The sequence below is a fragment of the Megascapheus bottae genome, chromosome 31 (assembly GCF_031878675.1).
Source record: "Megascapheus bottae isolate mThoBot1 chromosome 31, mThoBot2.hap1, whole genome shotgun sequence".
NCBI classification, from domain to species: Eukaryota; Metazoa; Chordata; class Mammalia; order Rodentia; family Geomyidae; genus Megascapheus; species Megascapheus bottae.
In genome coordinates this window covers 3698875-3709303 of record NC_143539.1, presented here as the reverse complement: position 1 = coordinate 3709303, position 10429 = coordinate 3698875, and the positions used below count along the sequence as shown (strand labels likewise).

Here is a 10429-nt window from a genome sequence, read left to right as displayed (position 1 = left end):
TCTAATACGTCAGTTCTGAGGCTTGAACATGGGCTGATTATTTTCCTTGAGCTTTTTTGTTCAAAGCTGGTGCTCTACCACTTGAACCGTAGTTCTCTGTCCAGCGTTTTGGTGGTTTATTGGAGATAAGAGTCTCCTGGTGGGCTGGTAATGTGGCTTCGTGGTAGAGTGCTTTCCTAGCATGCATGAAGCCCTGGGTTTGGTTCCTCAGTACCACATGACTAGAAAAAGCTGGAAGTGGTGCTGGGGCTCAAGGCGTAGAGTGCTAACCCTGTCAGGGACAGTGCTCAGGCCCTGAGTTCAAGCCCTAGGACTGGCAAAAAAAAAGTCTCATGGGCTTTTTCCTGCCTGAACCGCAATCCTCAGACCCCAGCCTCCTGAGTAGCTAGGGTGACAGGTGTGAGCCACCAGCACCCAGCCTTTTCCCATTTACTTTTGTTCATCCCAAACCATTTTAAGTAGGGTGCCAGTGGCTCGTATCTCCAATTAATCTCTAGAAGATGGAAAGTAGGGCTGTGGCTCAAGTGGTAGGGCGGTGGCCTTGAGCTGAATCGCTCAGGGACAATGCCCTGGCCTAAAGGTAGGGAGGTAGCCTCCAGCTGAAGAGCTCAGGGACATGACCCAGGCCCAGAGTTCAAGCCTTATGACCCCCCCACACCCTCAGAATAAAAAAAAACCCCAAAGAAAGATGAAACCGGACACCAGTGGCTCACACCTGTTTTCCTAGCCACTCAGATGAGAACTGAGGTTTGCAGTTTGAAGCCAGCCTAGGCACGAGTCTATGAGACTTTTATCTCCAATTATTACAGAAAAAGCTGGAAGTAGTACCGTAGCTCAAGTGGTAGAGCACTAGCCTTGGATAAAAGGAGCTGAGGGACAGTACCAGTCTCAGAGTTCAAGGCCTAGGACCAGCCAAAACAAAAAACCCCCCAAAACAAGAATGGATGGGCCGGGAGTGTGGCCTAGGGGTAGAGTGCTCTCCTAGCATGCATGAAGCCCTGGGTTCAATTCCTCAGTACCACATACATAGAAAAAGCCAGAAGAGCACTAGTCTTGAGCAAAAACTGTCCAATTCAGTGCCGAGGAGTTCAAGTCCTAGGACTGGCAAAGAAAACAACGATAGTTCCAGTGGTAGAGTGCCAGTGTAGTAAGCAAACCTGGTGAGTATGAGGTCCTGAGTTCAAATCCTAGGACCAACAGAAAAAAACAGAACCAGTCCGACAGCCATTCTAAAACTTCCGTTTCATTAAAATCGAAGTGCCAGCCCATTTCCACGCGGTGATGGCGGTCAGCGCAGCGTCTCTGGTATTTCCACACAGGCCCTTGACTCAGGTCCTCGCATTCACTTTCTTTCCTTCTTTTCTTTTTCCTTTTTCCCAGTCCTGGGGCTTGAACTCAGGGCCTGAGCACTGTTCTTGAGCTCTTTTTCTCAGGGCTTGATCTCTGCCGCTTGAGCCACAGCAACACTTTTGACTTTTTTTCTATGTATGTGGTACCGAGGCCTCGAACCTGGGTCTTTGTGCATGGTAAGTAAGCACTCTTACCACTGGGCCACACTCCCCACCCCATATTGTTCCCTTTCAACAGTGTCCAGTGAGCTCTGTGGCTGCACTTGCTCAGCCTTTCCCCTCAAGTCCTCCCCTCCCCCACACCTTCCTGAAGATATACTTCTGAATCACACTGTACATGAGGTAACGAAGACAGAATCATCAACCATTAAAAACTAAGAAAAAAGGGCCGGGAGTTTGGCCTCGTGGTAGAGTGCTTGCCTAGCATGCACGAAGACCTGGGTTCGATTCCTTGGTACCACATACATAGAAAAAAAGCCAGAAATGGTGCTGAGGCTCAAGTGGTAGAGCTCTAGCTTTGAGAAAAAAGAACCCAAGGACAGTGCTCAAGCCCTGAGTCTATGCCCAGGACTGGCAAAACAACAACAACAACAACAACAAAAAACCCCTAAGAAGCAAACAAACAAACAGACACCAAACCAACCAAGTCTTTTGTTTCCATATCTTGGAATTTACTATTATTTTATATAAGTATGAAGAGGTTTTTCTCTGAGAGTATCCTCTATTGGTCTCACTGAGCCTGAGGATCTAGAATTCTGTATAGTTTGTCATAGCCCAGTGCATTTTTGCCCCAGCTCGTGGGGTTCAGTCAACGGAGACCCGAGAGGGAACCGTACCTAAATGAGTGGGACAGACAAACACAAAGAATGAGACCAAGACAGTGCTCTGATCAAGGTCTGTTTATTGAAATCAGAGGGGGTTTATATAGGGCTTTAAAGCAGGGGCTAGCGCAGCGGAATTTTTACTTTGCAAGATTCATTATAGGCAGAGAAAGGGGGTTTGGAAAGACAGAAGATGGAGCAAGTGACCTGTCGAGATAACACTTAGCGTAAATCAGAATAGTCTCTAAATTAACTGTCAAGATACCAGTCCAGATGCTTCTTGACACAGAGCAAAGTAGCTTATAAATTATGATAGCAGTCTGGATGTCTCCTGGCACGGAGTAAAGCAACCAGTAAACAAAGATAATGATTCAGACGTTTCTTAGCACAAAGTAAGCAGCCTAAAACTTTTTTACTAAGCCTATCATATTAAAAGTATTAGGCAGCAAGTTAAGAGACCTTGAGGCAGTCTCCAACACATTTTAGATCTAACTTTCACATAGCAGAGAATATAGAACATGAACCTTTGGCTCTCTCTTACCTCACTTAACATGATTTACACTAGATCCATCCATTTCCCTGCAAAGGACATTATTTTATGCTTTGTAATGGCAGTGTAGAATTCCACTGTGCATAGGTACCACATTTTTTTTGGGGGGGGGTCATGGGGCATGAACTCTGGGCCTGGGTGCTATCCCTGAGCTCTTCAGCTCAAGGCTACTGCTCTACCCCTTGAACCACAGCCCCACTTTCCATTTTCTAGTGATTAATTGGAGATAAGAGTCTCAAGGTCTTTAGTGCCCAGGCTGGCTTTGAACAGTGATTCTCATCTCTCAGCTTCCTGAGTAGCTAGGATTACAGGTGTGAGCCACCACGCCTGGCTAGGTACCACATTTTTCTGGATGCACTCCTCTATTGCGGGGCTGGGGGCTGTTTTCCTACCTTGTGAGTAGAGCTAGGCACTAGAACTAGTTAACTAAACAAGCTTGACACCAGACAACTTTTGACCTCTAGATGTGGTAGCAATTTGCTCTCCGTCTTTGTAATCATCCAGTTAATCTTTCACAAATAAGGGAAAAGTTAATGATTGCCCCACTGTGACTATAAATCCAGATGTCCCTAGGCCATTCCAGAAAACACTTCACGCCTCGCCCCTCCCCACCGCAGCCTCTCCCGCCATGGCAGAAGACTGTGTTTGGTTTGAGGGAATACCTTTCCCTGCTATAAGTACCACACTTGAGGTCCTTAAGGATCTTCGTGGCTTTGTCCTGAAGGATGACGATGTGATCATTGTGACGTACCCCAAATCAGGTAAGGGGGCAGGCTCGGAGCATGTGTGAGAGGAGGCCGAGACCTGAAGACTCCTGGTCACTCTGCCCCTCTCTCCATGCAGTGTGGAGATGTGACAATGGCTCCCAAGAGTGAAGGAATTTAGCCAGGTCACTCCCCAGGGACCTGTGTGTCCAGATGGGGACCCGGTATAAGCTGTTAGAGAATTTCCTGATTCCATCTGGACATTGGCATGGACCTGACCTTTGAATTTTGGGACCGGGCACTGTCCCTAAGCTCCTTTTGTTCAAGGCAAGCGCTCTATCACTTGAGCCACGGAGCCGCTTGCAGCTTTTTCTGTAATTAATTGGAGATCCAAGTCTCCCAGATTTCCCTGTTCCTGCTGGCTTTTAACTGTGATCCTCAGGTCTCAGCCCCCTGAGTAGCTAGGATTACAGGTGTGAGACCCTGGCATCGGGCTTCTGCTGCTTTCTTTACATACTGATACTGGTCTTAGCAGAATAATCAACAGTGAAGTACATTGATGAAGTACCACCCCGATGTACCCTTCTGTAACTTCCCCTTGGAAATGAACTGAAGTGATAAGTCGTCACCATTTCTCTCTCCAGGAACCAACTGGCTGATTGAGATCCTGTGTCTCATTCGCACCAAAGGGGACCCCGAGTGGGTCCGGTCTGTGCCCATCTGGGACCGCTCCCCATGGATTGAGACTCATGTGGGCCAGAAAGTCATAAGCACCATGGAGGCACCCCGGCTTCTCAGCTCCCATCTCCCTTTCCGGCTTTTCCCCAAGTCTCTCTTCAGTTCCAAGGCCAAGGTCAGTTGCCTGATAGCTGAGAAAGGTTGGCTCAACAGCTCTCTGAATTACAAGTGATGAGAGTTTCCTAGAGGTCTTGCTAAAATGCATTTCTGACAGGTGCCAGTGGCTCACGCCTGTCATTCTAGCTACTCAGGAGGCTGAGATCTGAGGATCATGGTTCAAAGCCAGCTTGGGCAGGAAAGTCCATGAAATTCTTTCTTTTGTTCCCTCCCTCTCTCCATCCCTCTGACCCTCCCTCCCTTTCTCCCTCCCGCCCTTCCTTTTTGTCAGTCCTGGTGCTTGAATTCAGGGCCCTGGTCCTGTCCCCGAGCTTTTTCACTAAGGCTAGCATGCTACCACTTTGAGCCACAGCACCACTTCTGGTTTTCTGGTGATTCCTTGGAGATAAGAGTCTCGAGGATTTTCCTGTCTGGGCCGGTTTTGAACCACGATCTTCAGAACTCAGCTTATGGAGTAGCTAGGATTACAGACGTGAGCCCCCAGTGCCTGGCTGGCATTGACTTTCAAACTTTTTTTTTTCCCTTTTCACCTTAAAGGTGATTTATCTGCTCAGAAATCCCAGAGATGTGCTTGTGTCTGGATACTATTTCTTCCCAAAGATGAATCTTATTAGGAAACCAGAGTCACTGGACGAATACTTTTCCTGGTTCATCCGGGGTGAGGGTGAGTGCGGGGGCAGCGCCCACCCCTTCCCCTCCTCCCATCGCACACTGTGCCCAACGTGGAATCTTAGTTATTACATGATGATTTTGTGGTATCAAATATCTATTTATGACCATGATCATAAGCGTACCCTGGTACTTTTCAACTGGAGGCAACGCCCATCTCGGCCTTGTTGCCTGCATAACCTTTGCCTTTCTAAGCTTCCATATTACTACCTGCCATGTATTGCACAGCTCTCCTCTCTCTCTCTCTCTCTCTCTCTCTCTCTCTCTCTCTCTCTCTCTCTCTCTCTCTCTCTCTCTCTCCAGTCCTGGGCTTGAACTCAGGGCCTGAGCACTGTCCTTGGGCTTTCTGGAGCTCTACCACTTGAGCCACAGCACTACTTCCAGCTTTTTTCTATGTATGTGGTACTGAGGAATCGAACCTGGGTCTTGGCGCATGCTAGGCAAGCACTCTACCACTAGGCCAAACTCCTGGCCCAAGATAGCTCTCTCTTGACTACCACTTCTGAAGTTCACTTTCACAGCCGGGGCCAGCTTGGAGTGAAAAGGTGAAGGGACAGTGTTCAGGCCTTGAACTCAAGGCCAAGCATTGGTATACACACACACACACACACACACACACACACACACACACACACACACACGGAGCACAAATCCAGGAGGCACTGGTGTATAATGTGTATTTGCACAAATACATATGGGATTCTGTGTGTCTGTTTTTTTCTTTGTCATCACACCTTGGTTTGTGGCAAGATTGGGGGGGGGGTCCAAGGGTGGGGCCTGATGATAACGAAGGTCTCTTCCTTCCTGTCTCTGCACGTGCAGTTACCTACGGGTCATGGTTTACACATGTCCAAGGCTGGATGTCCATGAGAGAGAGGGAGAATGTGCTGCTGCTCAGCTATGAGGAGATGAAGAAGGTAAGGATCCATTTTCCCATGCCCCACACTCGGCTGCTGCCCCCCTCACCCTTCCCTAGTATTCTTTTATCCTTTTTTTTTTATGTCAGTCCTGGGGCTTGAATTGTGGTCCTCGGCCCGGTCTCTGAGCTTTTAGTGTTTAAGGCTGGAGCTCTACCACTTGAGCCACAGCTCCACTTCTGGCTTTTTGCTGGTTCATTGGAGATAGAGTCTCACAGAACCTTCCTGCCTGAACTGACTTCAAACCACAATCCTCAGATCCGTCTCCCAAACAGCTAGGATTTCAGTCACCGGTCTGGCTTCTTCCTTTCGCCTCTTTTTTGTTGTTTGTTTTTTTTTTAGTTTCCTCCCTCATGTCTCACGTGCGTGGTCTTTTCCTTCCACTCCTCCTCCCTTGCTTTTCCTTCTCGCAGGACACGAGGGGCACCGTGGAGAAGATCTGTCAGTTCCTGGGGAAGAAGCTGGAACCCAAAGAGCTGGACTTGGTCCTGGAGAACAGTTCCTTCCAGGCCATGAAGGAAAACAAGATGTCCAATTTTTCGCTTGCCAAGCTGGATTCCGACGGTCACTCAGTGATGATGAGGAAAGGTGACGAGAGATGCCTTGGGCTCCAGATGCGCACCGGGGATTCGGGATGAGCAGGCCCGGGAGGGGTGGGGAGAGACTCGGGGTGTGCGTGTGTGTGTGTGTGTGTGTGTGTGTGTGTGTGTGTGTGTGTGTGCATCCACTTTCATCACTAAGGGAACGTAGCCCAAGCAGACCTGGCGGCAGGCAGGGGAGACCCCAGGTTCTGAGCACTGGATTGCAGAGGGCTGAAGAAAGAAACAGATAAAGAGGCCAGGCGCCCATGCTCACGCCTGTCATCCTAGCTACTCAGGAGGCTGAGATCTGAGGATCATGGCTTGAGGCCAGCCGAGCAAGAACATCTGTGAGGCTCTTACCTCTACTATGTAAAAAGCCAGAAGCTGAGCTGTGACTCAAACTGGCAGAGCTCCAGTGTTGGGGGAAAAGCTCAGGGGCAGGCCAAGTGCTGGAATCACGCCTCTAATCCTGCTTAGGAGACTGAGACTCAGGATCATGATTCAAAGCCAGACCAGGCAGGAAAGTCTCTCTGTCTCTGTCTCTGTCTCTGTCTCTCTCTCTTGTGCCAGTCCTGGGGCTTAAATGTAGGGCCTGAGCACTGTCCCTGAACATTTTCTGCTCAAGGCTAGCACTCTGCCGCTTGAGCCACAGGGCCACTTCCAGCTTTTTCTGTGTATGGAATACTGAGGAACCGAACCCGGGTCGTTGTACATGCTAGGCAAGCACCCTACCACACGGCCACACTCCCAGTCTTCCAAAGGACACTTATCTCCAATTAACCACAGAAAAAGCTGGAAGTGGTTCAAGTGGTAGAGTACTAGACTTGAGCAAAAAGGAGCTCAGGGACAGTGCCCAAGCGCTGAGTTCAAGCCCCCAGGATTGGCACACATATGTGCACACACACACACACACACACACACACACACACACACACACACACTAGTCTCCAGCTTCAAAATTTCAGTTTTTGAAATGCTTAGCATCTGACCCCACTCTGCTTGCTGATTTCTCTGTTCTAGCATGGACTCAATTATTTGTTGTGTCCGTTCAACCACTGTGGTGTTGTTTGTTTTTTTTTTGTTTTTTTTTTTTTTTTTGCCAGTGTCAGGCCTTGAATTCAGGCCGTGAGCACTGTCCTTGGGCTTTCTCAAATATAGAGCTCTGTCACTTGAGCCACAGTACCACTTCCGGCTTTTTTTTTTTTAATGTATGTGATACCAAGGAATCAAACCCTGGTTTTCGTGCATGCTAGGCAAGCTCTGCCACTAGGCCAAACTTCCAGTCCCCACTGTGCATTTTTCTTCCCCTCCTAAAGCCATGTTTCTGCTTTGTGTCTTCTAGGTGTCTCTGGGGACTGGAAGAGCCACTTCACAGTTGCCCAAGCTGAAGCCTTTGATAAACTATTCCAGGCAAAGATGGCAGGATTTCCCCCAGAGCTGTTCTCGTGGTAGTAAACTCCAGCAATCTCTGCGTGTTCACAGAGACAGATTTATTAACTCCTCCTCAGACATGGCACACAATGTCCTCTCAGTGTCTAAACTACTACTGAGTCCTGGAGATTCGAATGATCAAACCTTTGTTTCTGATACATGACCATGATACTGCCATTCCCTTCATAGCAGCCCCGCTTTTAAAAGAATCTTTGTGCTGTGCACTGGTAGCTCACGTCTGGAATTCCAGTGATTTGGGAGGCTGAGATCTAAGGATTGCAACTATAGTTTGAAACCAGCCAGAGAAGGAAAGTCTGTGACACCCAGACCCTGAGTTGAAGTCCCACGACTGACCAAAAAAAAAAAAAAATGTGTCACTGACTTTCCTTCTCTGGCTGGTTTCCTTCTCTGAGAGTGCAATAATTAAACTCCCAGCCCTTGTAGCTGCTTCTTAAGGTCAAAACACTCAAACCTCCCAGGTGGCTAGAAATAGAAAATCTTCAAAAATGTCCCATGGCCTAATATATAACAAGCCATTTCTAAAATCCTGCCTTCATTAATGGTGACATTTGGCTGTGTGTTTCACATTTCGATCAAATTGCAGTAAGAATTTTCTCTGCTGGAAATGTTTTTTTTTTTCTTCTGCTGCCAATTGTGAGGCTTGAACTCAGGGCTTGGGTGCTGTCCCTGCACTCTTTTTGCTCAACCACTTTGAGATACAGTTTTCTATTAGTTAATTGGAGAAAAGTATCTCACAGACTTTCCTGCCTGATTCAGGCAGATGAAAGCCCCCTAAGTAGTTGGTCAGGACAGAGAAAGAAAGTCTGAGAAGCCTTCCCTGTGTTTTGAAGCTAGCCTGGGCAGCTTAAGTCCAGAAGTGTTTTACACACACACACACACACACACACACACCCACACACACACACACACACCATTTTGGAACTTTAAAGATATGGGAACAAAGGACATGTTTTTTAAATTTAGTTTTTGATAACTCAGTACGCTTTTTTTTTTTTTTTGCCAGTCCTGGGGCTTAAACTTAGTGCCTGAGCACTGTCTTTGGGCTCTCTTAAGGCTAGAGCTCTGCCAGTTGAGCCACAGCATCACTTGCAGCTTTTTTTCTTTTTTTAACGTATGTGGTAGCAAGAAATCGAACCTGGGTCTTAGGGCATGCTAGGTGAGCACTCTACCACCAGGCCAAACTCCTGGCCCAATTCTGTATTCTTTACCTTCTATACTGTGTGTTCACACCCACATTTGGGAGAGGTGACACTGAGGAAGGGAACTAGCACCCTGTGGGTGGAGATGGGCCAGAGCGAATGAGAGCAAGAGGGAGCAGATGGCACTGTAGCGGCAGTCAGATGTTTATCACCTCTAAAACAACAAAACATTGGGGAAAAAAATCAGCTTGACTACGATCTTGATCTTGAATAGTACTGACCTCGCCTTACCATGTTTCCCAGTAGAATAAGCTGCAGACAGCCCTGCTTGGTGCAGAGGGCAAGGATGGGGAGGTGCCTTCTGGGATGTGGGTCAAACCTTAGACCTTGCACTTGGACTTTTGCTCTCTGACTTCGGGCCAGCTTGGCGTGGAAGGCACTCAGCTCAAGTCACGTGAGGGGCTGAGAGGATCGTTGTCCTGGTGAGAGGAGAGGATGCTGTGTTTGGACGAGCTGCCTCAGATGGGCCAAAGGCCGCTCCGCACAACAAACAACGGAAGAAGACAGTTTGGAGAGCCATGTCGTGGCTCCACAGTGCTCTCGCTGGTTCCATTTTACCACCTTGCCAGTAGGAACTGGTGGGCGGAGGGAGTTTGCAATTGCGTTCTCTGCAGATATAAACTGGGTATTTTAGAAAATAGGGGTGGGATTTTTTTTTCGGTCACACCGGGGTGAAGGTGACAGGGATGAAAGCCATTCATGGCAGGACACAGGGCCGGGGGAATGGTGGGGACTTCTCATGTCCTCCCACTGTCCCCTGCAGTGCCTTATGGGACGTGCGAGGCTGGATGTCCATGAAGGAAAAGGAGAAGGTGCTGGTGCTCAGTTATGAGATGTGAAAAGGGAGGATCGATTTTCCACACAGCCCACCACACCCCACAGTCCTCACCTTTCTTCATGTCCTCTTTTTCCCACCACCCCTCCCAAGACCCCCCACTATCCATCCTACCTTCTCTGTCAAATTGCTACCTCCTGTTGTGTGCCAATCCTCCCTGCAGTCACTCCTGCTCCTGCTCCCTTCCTTTTTTTCCCCCTCTTCTGAGATGGAGTCTTGAACTCAGTATCTCACCATTTGCTCTTTAGCAGGTGCTCCACCCACTGAGCCATACCTCCACTCCCCAGTCCAGTCATCCTTTCTGCTGCCAGTTATTTTGCTGTCCTCCCTTCTCCTACTGCTCCTCCCCTGATCCCCCTCCCTGTTGTCTCCCTCTCATATCCATGGCACCCTGTTTCTCTTGGGTTAGGACTTGAGGAACACAGTGGAGATCTGCCAGTTCCTGGGGAAGGCGCTGGAGCCAGCAGAGCTGGACTTGGTCCTGGAGAACAGTTCCT

General features: G+C 48.6%; 1 protein-coding gene across 1 annotated transcript; it reads left to right on the top strand.

Annotated features, from left to right (window-relative positions):
• The first annotated feature begins 3318 nt into the window (after positions 1–3318).
• LOC150043641 (sulfotransferase 2A1-like) lies at positions 3319–8107 on the top strand. The gene is made up of 6 exons (XM_090322227.1): positions 3319–3481; positions 4069–4277; positions 4817–4943; positions 5771–5865; positions 6279–6453; positions 7789–8107. Exons 1-6 carry the CDS (start codon positions 3349–3351, stop codon positions 7896–7898), a joined length of 849 nt encoding a protein of 282 aa, XP_090178353.1. The 5' UTR covers positions 3319–3348; the 3' UTR covers positions 7899–8107.
• The last annotated feature ends 2322 nt before the right edge of the window (positions 8108–10429 follow it).